This window comes from Eumetopias jubatus, unplaced genomic scaffold (assembly GCF_037043125.1).
Source record: "Eumetopias jubatus isolate StellerSeaLion01/CBP00866 unplaced genomic scaffold, mEumJub1_p1.0 scaffold_9, whole genome shotgun sequence".
Classification (NCBI taxonomy): domain Eukaryota; kingdom Metazoa; phylum Chordata; class Mammalia; order Carnivora; family Otariidae; genus Eumetopias; species Eumetopias jubatus.
The window spans coordinates 90,120,149-90,145,013 of NW_028274815.1; the positions used below are offsets into that span (position 1 = coordinate 90,120,149).

At 47.9% G+C, this 24,865-nt stretch overlaps 1 protein-coding gene and 1 long non-coding RNA gene across 3 annotated transcripts in view; one reads left to right on the top strand and one right to left on the bottom strand.

Annotated features, from left to right (window-relative positions):
• ABHD12 (abhydrolase domain containing 12, lysophospholipase) overlaps window positions 1-24,865 on the top strand; it is an 89,665-nt gene that overhangs the window by 58,947 nt on the left and 5,853 nt on the right. For both annotated transcript variants that reach the window (XM_028123737.2, XM_028123736.2), the window contains exons 3-9: window positions 5,265-5,370; window positions 15,529-15,648; window positions 18,759-18,789; window positions 20,384-20,429; window positions 22,583-22,712; window positions 23,793-23,830; window positions 24,377-24,456. In XM_028123737.2, the coding sequence (XP_027979538.1) occupies window positions 5,265-5,370; window positions 15,529-15,648; window positions 18,759-18,789; window positions 20,384-20,429; window positions 22,583-22,712; window positions 23,793-23,830; window positions 24,377-24,456 (551 nt within the window). The remainder of the gene's footprint in view (window positions 1-5,264; window positions 5,371-15,528; window positions 15,649-18,758; window positions 18,790-20,383; window positions 20,430-22,582; window positions 22,713-23,792; window positions 23,831-24,376; window positions 24,457-24,865) is intronic.
• LOC148163566 (uncharacterized) lies at window positions 5,265-12,968 on the bottom strand. Its single transcript, XR_015768976.1, has 2 exons — window positions 12,792-12,968; window positions 5,265-6,058 (listed from the first exon to the last, which is right to left on the bottom strand). It is a non-coding gene; the product is annotated as an uncharacterized LOC148163566 (long non-coding RNA).

A 24,865-nucleotide genomic window follows, 5' to 3' on the forward strand; every position in this document is an offset into this window, starting at 1 on the left:
AGTTCTTTGCCCTTGGATCTAGAACCGTCTCTTGGTGGGAAGGAATGTTTCAGTTCAGAGGCCTGCACAGAACTGCTCCTCTCTGCACATTACCTTGGGCCTTTTTTGGGAAATAGGTTAGATATATGAATTATGTATTTGTTTTTAAAGCAGAAGGCCAGCCAGCCTGCTTCAACATTCTCCAGGATAATAATCCTTATGCTTCCTCTTTCTCCTTCCTCTTACAGGCCCTTTTAACCCTTGATAGCTTTCCTTCCTTTTAAAATTTTTTTATTTGAGTAGTTGACACATAATATTACATTAGTTTCAGGTGTACAACATAGTGATTAGGCTATGCTAACCATGAGTGTAGCCACCATCTTTTACCATATATGTGATTACAACATCATTGGCTATGTTCCTCATGCCATGCCTTTCATCCCTGTGACTTACTCATTCCAGACCTAGACGCCTGTACCTCCCACTTCTTTTCCCCTATTTTGCTCATCCCCCCATGCCTCTCCCCTCTGGCAATCATCAGTTTGTTCTCTGTGTTTACAAACAGATCAGGTCTGTTTCTGCTTTTTGTTTATTCATTTGTTTTTGTTTTAGATTCCACATATGAGAGAAATCATACAGTATTTGTCTTTCTCTGCCTGACTTATTTCACTTAGCATTATACCCTCTAGGTCCATCCATGTTGTCACAAATGGCAAGATATTGTCCTTTTTTATGGCTGTGTAATTGTGTGTGTTGAGGGGGTATTACATTGTCCTTGTCCATTCATCTATTCATGGACACTTGGGTTTCTCCCATATCTTGGCTATTGTAAATAATGCTGCAGTAAACTTGGGGGTGCATGTATCCTTTCAAATTAGTGTTTTCATTTTCTTTGGGTAGAAGTGGAATTATTGGATCCTATGGTATTTCTATTTTTAATTTTTTTGAGGAACCTCCCTGCTATTTTCCTTTCTTATCCCCTTTCCTTTTATGGAAACCCCTACAGCCCCCATCACAGTGTTAGAATTTGATAAAACCCAGAGAGCCCTCTGCCCTCCCCTTGTTGACACGACACCTCTTCTAGTGCCTCAGTGACTGGGATGAGAAGTAGCCCCGATATTTAAAATCCTCAGGCAGTCAAAAGTGTCCATTATGGCTAAGTAGCTGTAGCCTCTCACCCTATATTTTGCAGGTGGACTAAAGAAGGGATGATAGAATAGGTTGTTTTTCATTCAGTCGTGTCCTCAGTGGTTATTTACTGAACACCGCTTGTGCAGGATCCTCTCTAAATCATGCCCATTGGTATGTGGTTGCCAGTAAATGACAGTGCAGCCAGAGGGTGAATAATGAAAAATGAGAAGGAAGGGAAGCCAGAGGTGGGGTTGAAGCAGCTGGATGTGTCTTGCGAGCCTGTGGACACAGCATGTGTGTATTGGGTTCCCAGGTTGTGCACTTAAGCTGTATGTGATGCTGAACTTGTATAGCTAGCAGTGAGGGGCTGGGTCACTGTCCCAGACTCCTCACTCCTGCCCTTGCCATGGGCCCTGTGGGCCCTGTGCTGTGTCCCTCCTCCAACCCTGTGAATGAAGCAGGGCCCCGAGGGTCATGGGGCCAAGGGATAACACAGGAGGTCAGAGGGCCCTGGTACCCAGCTGTTCCTGGCCAGCAGGAGTGAGGTGTGTTCTGGCCTGGGCATATCCTGCCACCTTCCTCCTGCACCCCTTGACCCTGTCCCTTTGTGGCATTTTGCTTACTCAGACCAGTAGTTACCAGTGGTTCCTCTGGCCACACCTCTCTGGAGCTGTCTGACCCCCTGGACCGACCATGGACCTCCACTCTCCAGAGGAACCCCATGGGAAGAAAGGCACATTGGTGGCATCTGCTGGACTCGGCGCGTTCACTGCCTTCTTTTTCATGGTTATTTCTAAAACAGAAATAAAAGTGGACTGGAAGACAAGTTTTGTGGAATGAGGTCCTCCTGGAGGAGAATCTGGCTTCTCAGTTTCTAAATTTCTCAGGCCTAGAAGCTTTTGGGATTAGCTGCTTATCCTCATTAAACAGTTTTCACAGGTAGGGAGTTCCCTTGGAGCTGTGGGGTTGTGTGGAAGTAGCTTGGCTACCTTCTCCCCCAATCCAGAACCCACTGAGGCCTGAGAGCTGAGCCAGTGGAAGCCAAGTGCCCTCAGCCCTTGATGACACCCACTTTCTGTTTGGCATGGGGGCTGGGGGTGGGTAATTCCAGTCTCAGGAGCAAAATTAAGGGAATCTGGGTGTGGGGTTGAAGAGTGGGCACGGGGTTTGGGGTTTTCAGAGTTTTTTTTTTTTTTTTTTTTGAAAGATTTTTATCCATTTATCTGACAGAGACACAGCGAGAGAGGCAACACAAGCAGGGGGAGTGGGAGAGAGAAGCAGGCTTCCCGCTGAGCAGGGAGCCCGATGCGGGGCTCAATCCCAGGACCCTGGGATCATGACCTGAGCTGAAGGCAGACGCTTAACGACTGAGCCACCCAGGCGCCCCAGTTTTCAGTTTTATTGAGATCATTTCACTTCACAGCTGTGAGATGATGAACGGGCACATGAAGTTGCAGCTGTCAGCTCCCACAGCACGAGACAGTGTCCCAGAAGAGAGATTGCAGGAGTAGATACCTGCATCTGAAACAGCACGGGAAACAGGCCCTTGCCAGCCTTCTGTCTGGTCAGGAGCCTTCTCTGAGGCCCGTTGCCAGAGTAAAATATGACCTCCGTAGCATGGCTGCCTTGGTCCCTGGGGGCAGGTGTAATAAATACCACAAACTGCGTGACTTAAAACAACAGAAATTTATTCTCTCCCACTTCTAGAGCCTGGAAGCCTGAAATCGAGGTGTCAGCAGGGCCACGCTCTCTGAGACTCTGGGCACGGTCCTTCCTGGCCTCCTCCAGGCCTCTGGTGATGGCCAGGAGTCTGTGGTGTCCCTCGACCTGTAGCTGCACACTCCAGCCTCTGCCTCTGTCGTCACGCACTCCACCTGGTGTCTTTCCACTGTCTTCCTCTGTCCTTGTCTGTGTCTGTGTCCCAGTTTTCCCTTTTGATAGGAACACCAGGTCTACTGGATTGAAGTCCACCTTATGACCTTGTTTTAGCTTGATTGTCTCTGTAAAGACCCTATTTCCAAATAAGGTCACATTCTGATGGGCTGGGGGTTGGGACTTCAGTGTATCCTGAAAACGACCTGAGGGCCAGTTCGTATCAGAGCCATTGAACTTCCTTCCTGTCTGATTAGTCAAGAGTGCAGGCTGTGGAGTCAGGCTGCTGGGTGCTGCCAGGTCTGTGCCGTGGGAGCTGGTGACCTAACAAGAGCTCTGAGGTGGGAGAGCTGGTGTGCACATCGCAGGAGGCGCCGCAGGAGGGCGCGCGCAGTATGGGGCCAGCATGGCAGGAGCACCAGGACATGTGATGCCACTTCCTTTGATGGCCCTTTTTCTTTTGAGAGAAAGTCATAATTAAAGTTTAAAAAATTTAGCCTTCTCCTTGGTGAAGAGGTGGATTAAGAAGCTGAAGGTACAAGTGGCAGCCCTCATGGGAGGATTTATCTCCTTGCATGGTTGAAATGCTCAGGGAATTTCTGGGGAAGGAGCATGTGTGCCTCCCTATGTCCTCATGAGTGGGTATTTCATTTCTTCAGCAAATGCATAGTGAGCTGCAGTGGGCATTGGAGGAGTGAGAGCTAAATGTGCAGGTATGTGACGGGAGAGTACTCAGAGAGGTCAGCAAGTGCAAAGGCCCTGAGGGAGCAGATCAAAGGTTGTGGCTCAGGAACAGGATGGTAGTGGGAGATGAGCACGTTTGGCTTGGCGCCGTGTGGGTATATGCAGTCATGTAATGAGACTACTCTCTTCACTAAAGAAAACTGTACAGAGGTGTGTGACTCTTTTATACAAGGTGGGATTGGCTAGAGGCCAGGACCATCCTGCTGTTTGTCCTTACCCCCTTTGGGAGTTGCCATTTGATGAAGTGAGTAAATCTTACCTTAAGGTTTTGGGTTTTTTGTTGTTGTTGTTTTTTTAAGTTCTTCAGTCTTTGGGGCGCCTGGGTGGTTCAGTCATTTAAGCCTCTGACTCTTGATTTCAGCTCAGGTCATGATCTCAGGGACATGAGATTGAACCCTGTGCTGGGCTCCACGCTGGGCTTGGAGCCTGCTTAAGATTATCTCTCTCCCTCTCCTACTCCCCTACACCCTGCTCGCATGCTCTCTCTCTCAAAACAAAAAAATTAAGTTTTTCAATTTTTGACTAAATATAACTTTAAAAAAATTGTGTTCACCACAAGCAGTAAAAGCGCAACAGTATATAAAGGAAAAATTAAATATCCCCACCTGCCCATGCATGCATGCATGCACGTGTGTGTGCACACACATACTTTGGTAACAGCCTGACCTGTGTCTTCCTTTATTTCTTGCTGAGTCCCATGTGGGTTGTGATGTGGAATACATTGGCTTGTTTTTACAGTAACATTGTGGGACTATGCAGCATATCTGGGCATCTCACTCCTCTGCTTTCCAACCTATAGTTCGTGGACACTCCCCCATGGCATTGGGTCTTAGTTGGTCTCCAGCTAATGGCCCCTGGATTTTCCATAGTGTGGGCACATTATGGAATTCTGCTCTGTTGGCAGGTGACCTCTTAAATGTAGGGCTCCTGTTGTACAGTTCCATTTGGTGTCACTCAACTCTAGATGGGCTCTGTGGATTCCCTGCGCCCAAACCTCATCTTCTGCTGTCATGTCTGCATGAAGTGACAGCACTAGAAACTTCAGGACCCCACTTAACTGACTCACACCTACATTCACTTGGTCACCAAGTCTGGTGGCCTTGGCTGCAGAACACACCACCCATCTGTCACCTTTCCCCTTGTTCCTCCCACCACCACCCAGGTTCCAGACTTCACTTGTGGCTTAGCCAGGCTTGGCTGGCCTCCCCATCTCCAGCCTCTCTCGTGGCCGGCATGTCCCTCAGGCCCCACAGGGCTCTTTCCTTCCCTCACTTGTGGTTTCTCACCTTGAACAACCATCAGGGGGTCCATCTGTACTCGGACTCATCCTTGCTAGAGGATGTGCCAGGCGTGCCCACAGTGTTCCAGCGCTCGCTCACCCAGCCCTGCACCTGAGGCCAAGGGCCCTGTGTACCTGGCAATCTTGGGTTGGAAAAGACTTGGCACTTCCTGAGAGCTTCACCTCTGCTCTGTGCGTGTACACGTGTGTGTCCATCTGCCCGCACTAATCCCGGTTTCCATCTCTTTGTCCCCCACAGTGAGGGTTCCCTATTTCATTGACTTGAAAAAACCGCAGGATCAAGGTTTGAATCACACGTGTAATTACTACCTCCAGCCAGAGGAAGACGTGACCATTGGAGTCTGGTGAGTGACCAGCGGCGTGGCCAGTGTTGTCCAAGACGATCGCTTGTCCGTTTTTATCCTCCCCCTTTCCGTTTCCAAAGCAGATATCTTGGCTAAACTTGATCCTAATGGAGCACGATGAGATGGCATCAGATCTGTTCTGAGGTTTTCAAACATCGACAGCTTTGTGAACCAGGCTGTTTGTGGAAGAGAGCCTTATTTCCAGGGGGGAAAAAAAGTATGAGCACAGAATCATGAGCACAGATTTGAGATACACCCTTTCTTCTCAGAGAAGGGAACTTGAAAACAGCTGGATTTCTTCCATGCACAGTGCTTACAGCCACTGATAATGGTGGTGTTTGCTCTCTTCTTGTATTGACTTTTTTGAGCCAAAATTTAAACGGGACTTAAGCTCTGTGACTTCTTTCTGTCTCCTTGGAATATGTTTTCCTGCTTTTCCCTATGGACAAGTGGGTGTTTCTGAACAACTAAATTAAAATTGACCAACTTTTCTGTGGCATTTTCTTTCTTCTCTCTGAAGCAGCTTGGCATCACTGCCCCTTTTTGTAGCTGGGTTTCTCTTTCAGCAGCCATGACGTCCTCTCTGCCCTTGCAGAAAACTGCTGTGTACGTGAGATGCTTCTAAACAAAATGCTGTGGGTGGCTTCCCAGTGTGGGCTGTGAGGAAGTTCAGCCATATCTAATAGTCCTGGGTAGAGAACATAAAATGGGAAGGGAGATTATTGTTCTAGCAGTTAATGCTGGGACTAGGCTTTTGTTATTTCTGGTTTAATTTAATCTTACATTTACTGACCAGTGTGTGTGCATGGGACACTTTGCTCTTGTGTCCTCAGTCAGAAGGTTGATGTGTTTTGCTCAGAGCTATCTGGTAGGAGTTGGTCAGCCCTCCTGCTGGTTAGTGTGGTCTATGCTTTGAGGCATGGACAGGGGTTTGTTAGGGACCTCTTCCTTGGGTAGTGGTTAGGGCAGTCTATTGCAGGAGGGATGTTTGTGCTTCTGATACTTAGGCTGAAAGCTCCTACGGCAGTCACCCAAGAAGGTTGTACTGGGTGACAGCAATGGCGAGACTCAAGTTAGTGACAGCCAGGCTGTATGCTGCTGGGCCTCAGCTGGCCTGCCCAGGTCTGTGCCCTGTACTGGCATGAGGATGCTGTGGGCCCTCGGGCAGCAGTAGGCCTTGTTCTTAGCTATCTGTTTGTGAGCACAAGCTCTCCATCTGGCAGGGGGCAGGAGAGCCCTGGGAATAGGGTCCCTCTCCTCTGGCTGGGAGCTTCCCGGGCCTTTGTCAAGAGCATCAGGTTTGGGGTAAGCTGGCTCCTGGAAGTCATCAGCGTCCAGGACTTTTAAAATGTGCCTTTTGGTCCCATGGGTTTATAATTGCCGTAGAGTGATCATTATGGTCAGAATCAGAACCACCCAAAATGTGATCCTCTGGAATGGGTCAAAGAAACGTTAGAAGTGAAATGCTAAGGGGCACCTGGGTGGCTCAGTTGGTAAGCGTCTGACTCTTGATTTCGGCTCAGGTCATGATCTCAGGGTCGTGAGATTGAGCCCCATGTCATGCTCCGCACTGGGCCTGGAATCTGCTTAAGATTCTCTCTCTGCCCCTCTCTCCTCTGCCCTCTAAAAAGAAAAAGAAGAAGTAAAATGCTGAAACTTAAGTAGAAAATTTAAAAATGGCCATTTAATATCTGTAAGCATTCTTGCTAATAAATGTGAATGTGTTTTACAGAAAAACCTATTCATTCGGACCCTCCCCAGCAATTAACAGTATTTGATGTGTGAATAGCCTACTTATTCTTAGTAGGCTAAGAACAAGGCCTACTGCTGCCCGAGGGCCCACAGCATCCTCATGCCAGTACAGGGCACAGACCTGCAGGCCAGCTGGGGCCCAGCAGCACTTCAGATTAACTGGAGCATCTCCCTGAGGGAGCGTTCTGGCCAGAGAGACTGAGTGCACCTGCCCAGTCCAGTGTGGGGTGAACCGAACTGACACCAGTCCATCCATGTAGCATGTTGGCTTGCAGCATCTCCTCCTACAGAGATGGGTCTGCTCCCAGATGCCTTGTGAGCAGGCTCTGGAATCTGCTGTACGTTAGAAATAGTGCTTTAAGGGTGTCCAGCTTCTAGTCCAGCTCATAATGATCAGTGTCACTGAATTATCACCTATGACAGCATGAACTACCTTATGTCCGTTGTGACTTAAATTGTGTACAGCTTAGACTAGATAGTCCAAGATGGTGGAGGACTTAGTTTCGTCTGGTCCCAGGAATTCAGCTAGATAGCTCTCAAATCATTCTGAACACTAGCGAACTCAACTGGAGATGTAAGAAAAGAATAGCTTCAACTCTACAAACAGAAAAGCGACCACTTTCTGCAAGAGTAGGAGGTGCGGAGAAGTGGATCCCAGGTGATATATGGGAAGATAAACCGCGGGGGGAGGGAGCCTCCATAAACCGACTACTGGAAAGTGATAGAGCCGCGGAGCACAAAATCGGAACTTTTAGAAGTCTGCTCCGCTGACGGATGTCGCTCCAGTGGCTAAGGTGGGGGCGCGGTGGAACCCTCTCTGGGACAGTGTGATCTCAGGACCCTCGGGGTCACAGGAAGACCAGGGGTGCCTGAGTGCAGCAGAGCTCCCAGGTATTGGAGCGGGGAAGCTGGCTGCAATCAGTGAGCCCAGGAGTGGGCTCTCAGCTCTTGATTGCCATATACCGTGAACCGTGGCATGGTTGGGCGAGTGCTCTCCAAGCAGGTTCCCAGCAAGCAGCAGAGCCGTGGGGAGACCACATTTCTCCGTGGAGAGGAGAAGCGCTGGTATGCACTGCAGGAATCTGCTGAGTTTGGAGAGTCCAAACAGGGTCGCATGCCTGAGATAGAAACGCTCGGTGACAGGCTAGGTGAGCACGGCATGTGAACTGAGACCCTGGAGACAGGAGTGATTGACTGCTTTCCCTGAGGGTGCGCTGAGGAGTGGGGCCCTGACTCCCGGAGACTGGGAGGCCGCCATTTTCATTTTTATTCTCATTCTCTAAAGCTGTGCTGCAGAAAGCCTTCACGGAACAAAAGCCAGAGCGAGCAAGCAATCCGGAGCAGATTACTTAACCTGGCCCTCTGGCAAGGGCAGTGCAATTCTGCCCAGGGGCAAAGACACCTGAGAATCAGCGCAACAGGCCCCTCCCCCCAGAAAACCAGCAAGAACATCCAGCTAAGACCCAAGTTTACCGAATACACAGAACTGCAAAACTCCAGCGCTAGTGGAAAATAGTATATAGAATTCATGGTTTTTGTCCCATGATTCTTTAGTCTTTGAATTTTATTTTTTTCTCTTTCCTTTTCAGCCAGTTTCTTATTTTATCAACTCTTCTTTTTAAATCTTTTTTAATTTTCATTTTTACAGTTACAGTCTATCCTTTCATTATATTTAATTTTATTTTTGTATATATATGTTTTTGTTCCTTAACAATTTTGAGATGCAGTTTCTTCTAACAAACAGCCCCCAAGACACCCAGAATCTAGTGTCTGGCTCTGTTCTCTTCACCTGTCTGATTGTATTCTCTCTTTTCCTTGTTTTTTTATTTTTGTTAAAGGGTTTTAAAATTTTCATCCTTATAGTTATGTTCTATCCTTTCATTTTATTTAATTTTATTTTTGTATGTATATAAGTTTTTCTTCCTTTACAATTTTGGGATCTAGTTTTCTAATAAACAGACCAAAATATAGAATCCACTATATTGCTCTGTTCTGATCACGTCTGATTATATTCTCTCTCTTTTATTTTTTCAATTTTGGGTCTTTTCTGATTTGTAGTGTATATTTCTCTGGGGTCATTGTTGCCATTTTAGTATTTTGTTCTCTCATCCATCTATTCTTCTCTGGACAGAATGACAAGATGAAAAACTCACCTCAAAAAAAAGAACAAGAAGCAGTACTGGCTGCCAGGAACCTAATCAGTATTAAGTAAGGTGTCAGAACTAGAGTTCAGAATAACAATTATAAAGATACTAGCTGGGGTTGAGAAAAGCATAGAAGACACTACAGGAATCCCTTTCTGGAGAAATAAAAGAAATGAAATCTAACCAAGTTGAAAACAAAAAGGATATGAATGAGATGCAATCAAAAATGGAAGCTCTAATTGCTAGGATAAATGAGGTAGAAGAACGAAATAGTGATATAGAAGACCAAATGAGAAAAAGAGAGATAAACAACTACTGGATCATGAGGGCAGAATTTGAGAGAGAAGTGATACCATAAAATGAAACAATATTAGAATAATTAGGATCCCAGAAGAAGAGGAAAGAGAGAGGGGGGCAGAAGGTATATTGGAGCAAATTATAGCAGAGAACTTCCCTAATGTGAGGAAGGAAATGGGCATTCAAGTCTAGGAGGCACAGAGAACGCCCCTCAAAATCAATAAAAATAGGTCAACACCCCGACATAATAGTGAAACTTGCAAATCTCAAAGACAGAAAATCCTGAGGGCAAATCAGGACAAGAGATCTGTAACCTACAAGCGTAGAAACATTAGACTGGCAGCAGACCTATCCACAGAGACCTGGCAGGCCAGAAAGGACTGGCATGATATATTCAGGATGCTAAATGAGAAAAATAATGGAGCCAAGAATACTTTACCCAACTAGGCTGTCACTCAAAATGGAGAGATAAAGCTTCCAGGGCAAACAAACAGAAACTGAAAGGATTTGTGATCACTAAACCAGCCCTGCAAGAAATATTAAAAGGGATTCTTTAAGTGAAGAGAGAGCCCAAAAGTAACATAGACCAGAAAGGAGCAGAGACAATGTACAGAAACAGTGACTTTACAGGTAATAAAAAGGCACTAAATTCATATCTTTCAATAGTTACTCTAAATGCCCAAATCAAAAGACACAGGGTATCAGATGGATAAAAAAACAAGACCCATCAATATGCTGCCTGCAAGAGACTCATTTTAGACCCAAAGACACCTCCAGATTGAAAGTGAGGGGGTGGAAAACCATTTATCATGCTAATGGACATCAAAAGAAAGCTGGGGTAGCAATCCTTATATCAGACAAATTAGATTTTAAGCCAAAGAGTGTAATAAGAGATGAGGAAGCACACTATATCATCATTAAAGTTTCTATACAACGAGAAGATCTAACAATTGTAAACATTTATACCCCTAAATGGGAGCAGCCAATTACATAAACCAGTTAATAATAAAATTAAACAACATGTTGATAATAATATAATAATAGTAAGGGACTTTATTATTTTTTTAAAAGATTTTATTTATTTATTTGACATAGAGAGCACAAGGGTGGGGAGCAGGCTCCCTACTGAGCAAAGAGCCTGATGCGGGGCTTGATCCCCGGTCCCAGGTCCCTGGGATCATGACCTGAGCTGGAGGCAGATGCTAACTGACTGGGCTACCCAGGTGCCCCAGTAGTAGGGGACACCCCACTCACTGCAATGGACAGATCATCTAAGTAGAAGATCAACAAGGAAACAAGGACTTTGAATGACACACTGGACTGTACTTCCCAGATATATTCAGAGTATTCCATCCTAAAGCAAAAGAATACACATCTTCTCAAGTGCACGTGGAACATTCTCCACAATAGATCACATACTGGGTCACAAATCAGGTCTCAACCAGTACCAGAAGATTGAGATTATTCCCTGCATATCTTCGGACCATAATGCTTTGAACCTGGAACTAAATCACATGAGGAAATTTGGAAAAAACTCACATACATGGATTCTAAAGAGCATCCTACTAAGGAATGAATGGGTCAACCAGGAAACTAAAGACGAATTTAAAAATTCATGGAAACTAATGAAACTTAAAACACAACTGTTCCAAACCTTTGGGACGCAGCAAAGGTGGTCCTAAGAGGGAAGTATATAGCAATACAAACCTTTCTCAAGAAACGAGACAAGTCTCAAATACACAACCTAACCTTACACCTACAGGAGCTGGGGGAAAAAGCCCAGCAAATAAAGCCTAAATCCAGTAGAAGGGAAATAATAAAGATTAGACCAGAAATCAATGAAATAGAAACCAAAAGAACAGTAGAACAGATCAACAAAACTGGGAGTTGGTTCTTTGAAAGAATTTTAAGATTGATAAACCCCTGGCCAGACTTACCAAAAGAGAAGAGAAAGGACCCAAATAAATAAAATCATGAATGAAAGAAGAGAGATCACAACCAACACCAAAGAAATATAAACAATTATAAGAACATATTATCAGCAAATATATGCCAGCACATTAGGCAATCTGGAAGAAATGGATGCATTCCTAGAGACATATAAACTACCAAAACTGAAACAGGAAAAAATAGAAAACCCAAACAGATCCATAACCAGCTAGGAAATTGAAGCAGTAAATAAAAATCTCCCAAGAAACCAAGAGTCCAGGGCCAGATGGTTTCCCAGGGGACTTCTGCCAAACATTTAAAGAATGAATACCTATTCTTCTGAAGCTGTTTCAAAAAATATAAATGGAAGGAAAACTTCCAAACTCTAAAAGCCAGCATTACCTTGATCCCAAAACCAGACAAAGACCCCACCAAAAAGGAGAATTACAGACCAATATCCCTGATGAACATGGATGCAGAAATTCTCACCAAGATACTAGCCAATAGGATCCAACAATACAGTAAGAGGTTTATTCACCACGACCAAGTGGGATTTATTCCTCGGCTGCAAGGATAGTTCAACATCCACAAACCAATCTGTGATAGACTACATAAGTCAAAGAAGGGCAAGAACCATATGATACTCTGAATTGATGCAGAAAAAGCATTTGACAAAATACAGCATACTTTTTTTTTACACTCTCCAATATTTTTATTATAAAAATGTGGTACTTTTGTTTTTCTAACAAATCATACCCTAATATTTGCATACCTCTTCTTCATTGGCCCCTCCTATATTCTAACAAATCTCCCTGGTTGGGCATGGCCTCCAGAAGAGAACCTAAAATTCTATTTAACTTAATTCCATATTGCATGTTATAATGCACAAAGCACATTTTTTTGCACAAAGCAGTTTTATATACAAATGTATTATTTCATTTGTTCTGGAGCAATAAACAGTGTCTACAAGGGGTTAAATGCTACTTGCTTAAGGTGACAAAAGGCAGAGTGTTGTCAAGATTCTGATTCCTAAAGCTGTATACTTCCCATCCTACTTTTGTGGTTTTTTAAAAAATGTTTTCAAAAAAATTCTGTCCTCTTCAGTGCATTATACAAAACATCAATTATAAAATATAAATCAATTATAAAATACCTCTGGTTTCCTCTATATATTTTCAGTTAAATTTTGGAGAAGGCAGAATTTCCAAAATTTTTAATGATAGTTGTCCACACTCATGTGTCATACAGCATACTTTCTTGATTAAAGCTCTCCATAGTGTAGGGATAGAGGGTACATACCTCAATATCGTAAAAGCCATCTATGTAAAGCACACAGTGAATATCATTCTCAATGAGGAAAAACTGAGAGCTTTTCCCCTAAGATCGGGAACACGACAGGGATGCCCACTCTCACCACTATTATTCAACATAGTACTAGAAGTCCTAGCAACAGCAATCAGACAACAAAAAGAAATGAAAGTCATCTGTGTAATCGGCAAAGAGGAAGTTGAACTCTTTCTCTTCACAGATGACATGATACTTTATGTGGAAAACCCAAAAGACTCCACCCCAAAATTACTAGAACTCATACAGCAATTCAGCAAAGTAGCAGGTTGTAAAATCAATCCACAGAAATCAGTTGCATTTCTATACACTAAGAATGAGACAGAAGAAAGAGAAATTAAAGAATCAATCCCATTTACAATAGCACCAAAAACCATAAGATACCTAGGAATAAACCTGGCCACAGAGGTATAGAATCTATACTCTAGAAACTACAGAACACTTTTGAAAGAAATTGAGGAAGACACAAAGAGATGGAAAAACATTCCGTGCTCATGGATTGGAAGAATAAACATTGTGAAAATGTCTATGCTGCCCAGAGGAATCTACACATTCAGCGCAATCCTTATCAAAATACCATCGCCGTTTTCGCAGAGCTGGAACAAACAATCCTAAAATTTGTATGGAACGAGAAAAGACCCTGAATCACCAGGGGGATGTTGAAGAAAACCAAAGCTGGGGGCATCACAATATCCGACTTCAAGCTATATTACAAAGCTGTGATCATCAAGACAGCATGATACTGGCACAAAAACAGACACATAGATCAATGGAACAGAATAGAGAACCCAGAAATGGACCCTCAACTCTGTGGTCAAGTAATCTTCAATAAAGCAGGAAAGCGTATCCAAAGACAGTCTTTGTTCCCAAAGACAGTCTCTTCAACAAATGGTGTTGGGAAAATTGGACAGCCACATGCAGGAGAATGAAACTGGACCTCTTTCTTACACCATACACAAAGATAAACATGAAATGGATGAAAGACCTAAATGTGAGACAGGAATCCATCAAAATCCTAGAGGAGAACACAAGCAGCAACCTCTTTGACCTTGGCTACAGCAACTTCTTGCTAGTTATGTCTCCGATACAAAAGGAAACAAAAGCAAAAATGAACTATTATGAATTAAGATAAAAAGCTCTGCACAGCAAAGGAAACAGTGAACAAAACTAAAAGGCAATCTACATTATGGGAGAAGATATTTGCAAATGACATATCAGATAAAAGGCTACTATCCAAGATACATAAAGAACTTATCAAACTCATCACCCAAAAAACCAAATAATCTAGTCAGAAATGGGCAGAAGACATGAAAAGACATTTCTTCAAAGAAGACATACAAATGGCCAACAGACACATGAAGATATACTTCACATCACTTGGCATCAAGGAAATACACATCAAAACCACAATGAGATACCACCTCACACCAGTCAGAATGGCTAAAAATTAACAAGACTGGGAACAACAAATGTTGGTGAGGATCCGGAGAAAGGGGAACCCTCCTACACTGTTGGTGGGAATGCAAGCTGGTGCAGCCACTCTGGAGAAAAGTAAGGGAGGTTCCTCAAGAAGTTGAAAGTAGAGCTACCTTATGACCCAGCAATTGCACTACTAGGTATTTATCCAAAGGATACAAACAGTGATTTGAAGGGGCACATGCACCCCAATGTTCATAGCAGCAATGTCCACAAAAGCCAAACTATGAAAAGAGCCCAGATGTCCACCAACAGATGAATGGATAAAGAAGTAGTATGTGTGTATATATATATATCAATGTTCCATTGATCTATATGTGTGTATACACACACACACACACACACACACACACACACACATACATACATACAATGGAATCTTACACAGCCATCAGAAAGGATGAATACTTACCATTTACATGGACATGGATGACTGGAGGGTATTATGCTAAGCAAAATAAGTCAATAAGAGAAAGACAATTACATGATTTCACTCATATGTGGAATTTAGGAAACAAAACAGAGGATCATAGGGGAAGAGAGGAAAAAATAAAACAAGATGAAATAAGAGAGGGAGACAAATCATAAGAGACTGAATCATAGGAAACAAACTAAGGGTTGCTGAAGGGGAGGGAGGTAGGGGGATGGAGTAACTGGGTGTTGGGCGTTAAGGAGGGCACATGATGTGATGAGCACCGGACGTTATATAAGACTGATGAATCACTGAACTCTACCTCTGAAACTCATAATACATTATATGTTAATTGAATTTAAATAAAAATAAGTAAAAAATTGCAGCTTAAAAATATGGGTATGTATGAGGGGAAATGATGTTACTTAGCTAGTATGTATTAAGCACTCATTCTGTGTGAGGCCCAGGTGGAGTCCTGGTGAGGGAGCTGGACTAGATCTTACCTTACAGAGTATACAGTTCACACCGGAGAAACTCCACCCCCACCCCCTGCCCACCTGCTACCAGAGGAAGCTTCTGTGGCCCCGAGGGGCCCAGGTACAAGTCAGGAAATCTCCTACCAAGGCTGTCAGAAGCCATCACTCTAGCTTGGAGTTCTGAGTTATTTCTTCTGGTCATGGGGGCAGTTTGCCTCCCCAGCCCCACCCGTCCTGCTCTGTGCTCAGTTGTGACTCTGATCCTTTGTCGTTCTGTCAGTAGTCATCCTCATCTGATCATGCCACTCCACTCTGCTTCTGTTTCCAGGCACACTGTCCCCGCTGTCTGGTGGAAGGATGCCCAAGGAAAGGACCAGATGTGGTACGAGGACGCCTTGGCTTCCAGCTGCCCTATCATCCTGTACCTGCATGGGAATGCAGGCACAAGGTGAGGAAGAGGAGCCTGCGTAGCATGTCCTCCCTGCAGTGCTGGCCCGGTCGGGTCTACTGATGCCCTGCAGTGAGGGAGTGTACAGACAGTGGGGCCGTGGAGCATCCCAAGAACACAGGAAAAGGCAGAGTTTAAGGGATTTGGGGGAAAGGGGTCAGTGTGAAACTCCCATGAAGCAGTGTTCCCACAGGCTCAGAGCAGAGCTGTATGCAAGGTGGGCTCAGGTGCAGTTTCTTTGGGAAACCACCCCCACACCCCGTGTTAAGCAGATGTGGGAAGCTGTGTCCAGACACCCCTTATCTGGGGCTCGCACCTGGGTGGAATGGAGGAGGCTGTGTCTCTGTCACAGTGACCCGGATCCTCGGCCAGAGTGGGGTGTTTCCTTCCTCCTGACGTAATTTGAAGGGCAAAGTGAGGGCCAGTGACTTAGGGAATAAGGCTTCTCAGTGAGTAAGGAGCGGTGGTTCCTCAGAGGGGTCGCTGTGACACTTCAGAGCCGCAGCGCCCCCGGGGAATGCTGTCTCCTGTTCACCAGCCGTGTGTGTCAGCCCCGTCTGAGGGTCTCAGGCAGGCATGCCCTTCTGGGGCAGAGGCACACTTCCTGGCAAGGGGCAGTGAGTGCTGAGAAGGAGTCAGGGTGACACCAGAGGAGGGTTGGCTGAAAGCAGAGGGAGGCCAGAGGGACCCCAGCTGAGTGCACACGGTTGAACTCATCCTCCCAGGCCGCCCCACCATGCTGTCAGGTTGGGTGATGGGTGTGAGTTCTCTCTCTCTCATCTGTAAGCCAGCAATGCCAGTGTATCCTGCCGGGCTGTTGCTGAGGCACTGTCTGTGGCAGACCAAGGCTTTGCTCAAGTTTATCCCAGATGCTTTTCAAGAGTGGCTTTGTGGGCACCTGGGTAGCCCAGTCGGTCAAGCGTGTACCTTTGGCTCAGGTCATGATCCCAGGGTACTGGGATCGAGTCCCACATCGGGCTCCCTGCTCAGCGGGGAGTCTGCTTCTCCCTCTCCCTGCTCATGCACTTGTGCTCCCTCTCTCTCTCAAATAGTCTTTAAAAAAAAAAAAAAAAAAAAGTGGCTATAACGGCATGTCCTTCAGATTCACTGGGAATTGGCTTTGTCTACCCACATGGTTGGCCTTGTTCAGAAGAATCTCTGGGAGAGCAGTGTGGGTGAAGGAGGAGCTACATTTTCCAAACAGCATTGTCTGAGAAGCCCCAGGAGGGTCAGTGTTGTTGCAGCTTCCTTAGGGCGCGTGAGTGAGCTGGCAGGAGCCGGCAGGAGGCAGGGCTACTACAGGGCCCGGGGAAGGGTCAGCGGGGTGCCATGGCTGCCAGGGTGGGCTGGGGGTATGTCATTCTATAGGCAGAACCAACAAAGAGATCAATTCACAGGCCTTTGTGGGGGGCGGGAGGGCAGCAAGCAGACCCTGGTGGTGTCGGAGCAGAGGGGCTCCACAGTGCACATTGCAGGAAGTCCGGGAAGTGTGGGCTGTGAGGATGCTGTGTGAGGCCGCAGAGCATTTAGCTGCTGAATCATGCATGCACTTGGTAGTTCGCTTTCTTCTTTGTCTGGGACAAGCTACAGTGGGTTTCTCTTCTGCTTTTCAAAGAGCAAGTGGTTATAACCACTCTGGTAGCATCTTCCTATAAATGAGAAAATTTTGTAGTTTACTGGGAGTAAGGTTCAGTTAAGCAATGCCAGTCACATGGTAAAAGAGACAAAGTCTGCCTAAACTTCAGGTTTGAAGGAACACTGTGACTTTGAAAGTGTTGTTGCCCTCTCCCCTGTCTCCAGAGAGCAGCCCCCCCTCGGCCTGGCAGGATTACAGCAGCCCTGGCTCCCCGAGAGCCAGTCTCCGGCTACTGCTGTGCACTGTCACATGCTAAACCCCTCTTCTTTTTGCTCGAGGTAGGGAATTTAAACAACCTAGACAAGAGCCACCATGAACTTTTCCAAAGATAACTGAAAACATTTTTCAGTATTTCCTTCTGGTCCTGAAACTCATTCCCTTGTATTTCTGTGGCCGCATTGCATTGGTTTTCCCCCTTTGTCTCATCCCTGTCTCTCTCAGGGACACTCCCTGCCCTCCCCCAACCCCCCGCCCCAAACATACACACAGCAAAGTGGCCAGGATGCTCACCATAAAAGAGGAAAACTGCTAAAAAGTCTGGAGAGGGTGAGTTTACCCGCTGACATGCTCTCCTTCCTGAGGTGGCCCCATCCCCACTTTTGTGTCTGTTCACAGTAATAGCCAACCAACAGCTGCACAAAGCGTGAGAAGGGATAGGTAGTGCTCGGACAAAGAAGTATAGACACACGAAACAGTTTGGATGCATGAATGCCTGTTTAGTGTCTGTAATAAGAAGTGCCCACTCCACACTAATCTGTGGGTGCAGGGGTAGGAGATGGGCCAGGGCCCCTCTGAAGACAGCTGGGCAGTAATTGTCAAGCTTATGATCACACACACCTTCCACCCAGCAGTTCCATGTGTAGGAACGTATCCCACACGTGAAGCACACTTATGCAAAAGGACATCAGCATGAGCTGGCCATGGCAGTAAAACTTAGGTTCACAGCAGGTAGGAAAGGGCCAGAACGACTGCAAGATAAGGAAGGTGTGAACCACCGCTAAAAAGAGTTCTGGAAGTTGGCTGTGAATTACTGAGTGAAAAGTGAGAGAAAGTAGAGTGCGTATGTCGTATAAAGAAGTGCCTTCACTTCTGCCTACTTGCTGGTCACCAGGCAGCTGAGGGAGGGGCTGCGTGCTGGGCAGGAGTCGGGGGCTTGCTGTGTATCCTCTTGTGTCTTCTGGATTGTGTACTGTACCTATGTATTAGCTAGTCAAAAATAGAAGTAAGGCAATAATTAAGAAATATCCCCCAAATGCTAACACTATCCCTTGCTTGTCACGGTACTGCCAGAAACAAGCATGGAGCCACTATGATGCTGTGCAGAGGAGGTCACGTGTCCCCCAATGACCCTCCCTGTATGGACTTGGGGACCAAGTCACCAAGGACCCAGACACTCCAGTACTGACCCTGGGGCTGGCCTTTTTGAGAAGATGTGCTAACACCCATTCTTGTTTCCTTTTCCCTGATGCTCTAGAGGAGGTGACCACCGGGTGGAACTTTACAAGGTAGGTGAATATGGCACACAATGTATGACAGAGGGGTGTCCCTAGGCTGTATGATGGGGCAGAGCTGAGTACACGCTGCGTGCACGGTTTGATGATGGGAGACCGGCGCGCACGGTGTGTGTGATGGGAGAGCGGCGTGCACACAGTGTAGAACATGCACAGTGGCATTCACAGGGTTTCGATGGGCAGATTTGTGTACAGGGGTATATGAAGGGCAGAGCCACATACGTAGTGTGTATGCGGGGAGAGTGGTATCCACATGGCATAGGAAGGAAAGCGCATTGCCCAGGTGGTGTTTCCCACCTGCTCTTCCCAGGAGGCATGTGCAGAGGGGAGTCCCTCCAGTACTTGTGAGAGAGTTGATCAGCATTGGCCTTTCCAACACTGCATTCATGGAAGCCTCTACCATGGAATGCTTCTTATATAAACATTATACGCCTCCTGTAATGCTGCCTCCAGGGAGAGCTGCCGAAAGCGGAATGAATGCACTTTGGGGATCATATGCCAGATATTGGCAGTTATATTGAAGGCATTTGAAATTGTTAAATGCTGCGTTTCTCTTGTAAAACGAATGGAGAGCACCCAGGGCCAGGGAGCCACACTCCTGCCAAGTTGCAGGGTCAGGAGCTCTGCCACACCAAAGTCTCACCTTAGAACCAGATTCCAGGCTGACCTGGTGGAGGGGCCAGTGGGTCTCCCAGCCAGGCGCTCAGAGCCGGAAATGTGTGGTTGCCTGCAGGGCCATCTCCCTCAGCCTCCCCTCTGCTAACCTGGCAGAGACGGACAGAAGCAAATGCGAGGGAACATCTGCATCTTGTGGGCACCGCTCTGTCCCTCATACACTGAGGACAGGCGCTGCTATGGGCCATGGGAGTGTTTGTGCCTCGATTGAATTGGATTAAGTCGGGGAGGGGGTGCGCTTGCAGAGCTGTGGTCCCTGGTTGAGGTTCGCACCTGGAGCAGCTGTGGCCCTGGTGAGGGCAGACTCTGTGGGAGGCTAAGGACTGGAGGGAAGTGGCTGCCACAGGCTGCACTGGGGCCGGCGAAGGAGAAAGGGGCACACCTCCCTCAGGTGATTTTGGGGGATGTTGGTGGCTGGCCGCTTCCACATGGCTCTGGGCACAGCCCAGGAAGGCTCAGGTGGGGGCTGTGAGTAATCATCTAGTCCAGGAGAACACGTCATCTAGAGGGATTTTGTTTTTAATAATGGAAAAATTCAGCAAAAGCTTACAGTCAGAAATGCTAGGTTGCAGTAAGGATCCCGGATGCAGTCTCTGACCGTAGAGCCCCTCCTCCTGGGTCTCTGGTCTTAGGGTGTCTGCCCTGGGGGGGCTACCTGTGTGAATGTAGTCTGAGCCACAGGAGAGCTGTTCTTTCCATATCCCAGAGGCAGAGGGCATCAGCGTGTCCTGTAGCAGCGGCCGACGTGTGGGTTTTATAATGGGGAATGGTCAGCGTCATAACAGTCTTTATTAAGCTTCCACTGTGTGCAGGGCACAAAGACTGACATCAGGCTGGGTTTAGTAAGAGGCAAGCTGCCCTCAATCCAAGATGTGTGGATTTGTTGCCCAGGTATTTATTTTTCACTTTCCAGGTGCTGAGTTCCCTTGGTTACCACGTGGTCACCTTTGACTACAGAGGTGAGTTTTTTTGCAAGTGCAAGTCTGGGCTGTCGCACCGCTCCAGTCAGGGTCTGCTGTGTAGGCGTCACCCTGGGAAGCCGAGGTGGTGCCCTGACCTGCAGTGATGGCGAGTGTGGTAGTAAGGGGGTGAGGGGACAGAGTCCTCCCATGTGTGTCCTGCAGGCAGACGAGGGGCATCCCTCAGCAACGTTTTAAATGTAGAAAATACTGTCTTTTCTTTACTGGACTCAGACTCCCCCAAAGCTGGTCATCGGACACATTTTGTGGGCAGAAGAGCTGGTCTTGTTAAAGTTCTGAAAGCAGGAAAAAGAACCAGAGGGCCTTTGCCGCTGAATAGACGGAGAACCTGCAGTTATTGTAGGCTAAAAACGGTGCACCTTAATGAGCCAGGAAAATACTTTGTACTGACCGGGAGCTGCCCTGTGAGAAGCGTGGGCCTCCTGTAGTCTCAGTGGCAGAGGTCAGAGGTCAGAGGGCTGCTTGGCCTGCTTGGCCTGACCTTGGGGGAGGGTAGTGGTGTCAATACCCTAAGACTGAGGGTACAGGCGTCGTGTTAGTTTCTTCTTGCTGCTGTAACAAATTGCCACAAACCTGATGTCTTCAAACAGCACAGACTTATTATCTTGCAGTTCTGGAGGTCACAAGTCCAAAATCTTTAGCTGCTGGGTTAAAATCCAGGTGTTGGCAGGGCCAGGCCCTTCAGGAGGTGCTGTGGGAGAATCCAGTTCCCTGCCTTTTCCAGCTGCTCGAAGCTGTCCTTGTGCCTCCGCTCATGGCCTCTTGAGTCTGGTCTCTGACCCTGACTTCGGTCTTCCTGTCTCACTTGTCCAGTAGACCATTGTGATGACTTTGTACGCTGGTAAGCCTGTAATCACCCATGTCATAGTCCACTGATCAGCGCCCTCATTTCCTTCTGCAGCCTCAGTCCCGCTCTGTGCTTGCCACATAATTTAACATATTTACAGGCTCCAGGGATGAGCACACAGACCTCTGGTGGGGAGGGGGGCGGTGGTCCTGCCTACTGCAGGGATGGCTCTTTCACAGAAGACTATTTGCAAGTTCTGGGTTGGGGAAAACTACAGATCAGGATCTAGAAAGTAGTTCACCCACTTACCCTTTTTTCTGTGCTAAAAAGGGTTTTCTATTCCTGCAGGGTGCTAGAGACCTCAGCACCGGTGATAGAAAGAGCGGCCTTCTTCCTTGTTTACCTCCTTGTGCTTCTACCAGGAAGTGAAATCCCTCATACCACTTCCTCTTTCCGGTTCTCATCACGTCTCTGCATTTCTAAGCTCCACTTCTCCCAGTCTCTGTCTCTGTATCCCTTCCTCCTATCCACACCCTGAACCTCTCAGGATGGTCTTGTCTCTCACGTAGTCCCTTCCCTCATCTGGCATCTGGGATGCCCAGGGGAGGTGGCTTATTGTGCCCACTAATTGTGGGTTTTGCTTATGCAGCAGAACTGGCTCTTTCTGAGCCTTGTGGTGCTTTCAGATCATTTGATGATGACTCACTGCTGAGTTGCTAGAAATGACAGTGGCACTTACCCTTTCCAAGAGCCTGGGGGGAGGGCCCCGGGGGAAGATGCAGGCAGAGATGGTTAACTTTTCTCTGCTATTCTAACAGCCTCTTCCCTTTCTGGGTCAGAGTTGCCTTGAGCCTGGAATCTTGCCCCGCCCCCAGCTTGACTCCCCACATCTGTCTTTAGCTGGGCTACAGCTGGCCATGGAATCCAATCTGGGCTCAGGGACCCCCCCTGGGAATGCTCCTGTTCTGCAAGGGCTCCTGGGCAGGCTGGGGTCTCACTGGCCCTTCATCTTGGGCTGGCTCTCAGCAAGCCCTAAGGGTTGGGGAGTTTGCTGTACCATCTGCCCACAGGAGTCTGTGGGTCTGATTGCCCTGTCTGCGCAGTTGTTCTTCGGGACTCAGATAAGGGTGTATGGATGGCTGTCTGGGTTCAGGGGTTGTAGCTGGCTGAGGAAGAGCAGGCTTGTCCAGACTCCCCTCGCATGGGGTTGTGAATGATGGTAGCAGAGACTTCTGTTGCCCAGGACAGGCCTAGGCTGCCTGTTGAGAAAGGAGAAGATGAGCCTGCCCAAGAGGTTCCATGGGCTGGGTTTGACTTCCTCCTCTTGCTGCTTCTCCCCCACCAGGTTGGGGTGACTCAGTAGGAACGCCATCAGAGCGAGGCATGACGTATGACGCACTTCATGTTTTTGACTGGATCAAAGCAAGAAGTGGAGACAACCCTGTGTATATTTGGGGTCATTCCCTAGGCACTGGGTGAGTTCACAGCGTGGTGGAACCATGGGGAAGCAGGTTTTCATGGGGCGTTTCGGTCTCTCCAAAAGTGCCCTGGTGGCTTCTGGATCCCATGACGCCATGAGTCCCAACAAGCCTTGTCCCTCATTCCCATGGTGGGGGCAGGGGATGAAGTGCCACAAAAGACCATGAAGAGCTTGAGCTACTTTAACTCCTCAACCAAAGAAGTTACCTGAGACACACACACAGGCAGCTGTGGGGTGGCTGTGTCCCTCTGCAGGGAGGAGGGGCACACTCGTCTCAGTCCCAGGGTGTGCCTCAGGGAGATGTCTTCAGAGCAGAATGAGACTGGGCACTCGGGCTTTGTATCGCCTGGCTTTGGAGTACAGGTGCTGGCTGGCAAGGCTGAGGGTCGGGGCTTTGATCACATGCAGACTAGGGATGTTTGTGAACAGCTTGGCCACTTAGTCTGTCCTTGGCTTACAAGAGAACTTAGGGGAGGCAGTGGGTGGTTCCCTTCCTACATCTGCCAAGATTGGGGAGGCAGTTTAATCCATTTGGGGCTGCCTGCATCGCTTCTGCTGATGGAAGGTTGAGAGTGTTTCTAAAAGGAGCGCTGCTGTCAGTGCCCGGAGTCCCGAGGCCTTCAGCAGCCATCCCTTTTCCAGTGGCCTTTCCTTCGGGTGCAGTGGCTGTGGCTCCTTCCTCCCCTTGCTGCTCACCTTGGATGGCATGCTGCAGTTGGGATGGGGCCTGCCAGGAGAGTGAGCTGCATGCCTACAGAGAGGGACCCAGGCAGAGCGGGGAGCAGGCCATCCTGCCACAGCTGTCTGCATGGGACCTGCCCAGTGTGGTCCTGGGACGGCAAGAGGTCTGGGGGCTGTCATTGCCATCCTGGTCGGAGAGGGTGGCTGATGGCAGGGGCAGCAGGGACCAGTCACAGTCGTGGGGCATCTTTGTCCACACCCTCCCCCAGCCCCAAACCCCACCAGCTGCTTCACAAATCCCATAGCTTCTCTGGTCACTTACAAGACTAGAACAGTCTCATCTCAGACAACTTTGGTCATCATTCACCTGAACTGTTTCTTCCTCCCTTTTCAGAGTGGCAACAAATCTGGTGCGGCGCCTTTGTGAGCGAGGTAGGAGCTTATGTGGAGGTATGAGTGCTGGTTGGGTAGGCATGGGCCCCTCCTGGTCCCAGGGCTCAGGCAGGGCGCATGGTGTGTCTGCGCACACTCGCCGTGCCCCAGGCTCCGCTGTGGGTTCCTGGGAGGTGGGCCCTGATGGACGAGCAGCACAGCAACAGGGCTTGGTGTCATCTCGGAGCCCTGTGGGCTGGGCCTGGAGGCCAGGGTCTGGGTAAACCCCCAGCGGACCCCAGCCTGTGTTCCCCATGGGTTCTCAAGCAGCTGGGAGAGCCTCATCAAGGCTGGGCTCCTGATACACAGCTTCAGTAAATGTGGTTCTTGGGAGCAAATCACAGCCACCCGAGAGTCCCTTGGGTGGGCCCTTCTTATGTACCTACCATGCAGGAGGGTCTGTGGGGCAAGGCTGGCTGGGGTGGGGGGGAGCGGCTAGTGGGGGTGGCGCCTGGGATCCACGGTCCAGTCTGGGGGACCAGTCTCTCCCATGGGCGTCTGTGGGGGCTTCTTGTTCACCTCACAGCCCCCTGTTTGTTTATTTAGAGACACCTCCAGATGCCCTTATATTGGAATCTCCATTCACTAATATACGTGAAGAAGCTAAGAGCCATCCGTTCTCAGTGGCAAGTACAGATCTTATTAAAAATTGACTTATTTTTATTATTAAAATAATTACTATCAAGATAACTCTTAAGAAAATATAAAATAAAAATTAATCCTTGTTTAGTGCAGGGCACTGGCCTGACCACAGAGCTGCCTGGGAATTTTAGAACTCTGCAGCCAGGCGGAAGGACGGGTTCACAGCTGGGTAGTCCAGGGACAGCAGGACCCCCGGGAGGCCTTGTGTCTGAGGCGTGGTTTGCTGACCTGGCGTCCTTGCTCCGTGGGGCTCAGCCCAGGCGGGCAGCTGCTGTCTTGGCTGCTTCCGCAGACATGGACCCAGTGGGCATCCGTGCTCCCTGTCCGCATAGATGGTGCTCAGCAGCCAGGCTCTCCCAGTCGTGTCTCCAGGTGACACCCTGGGTGAACCCT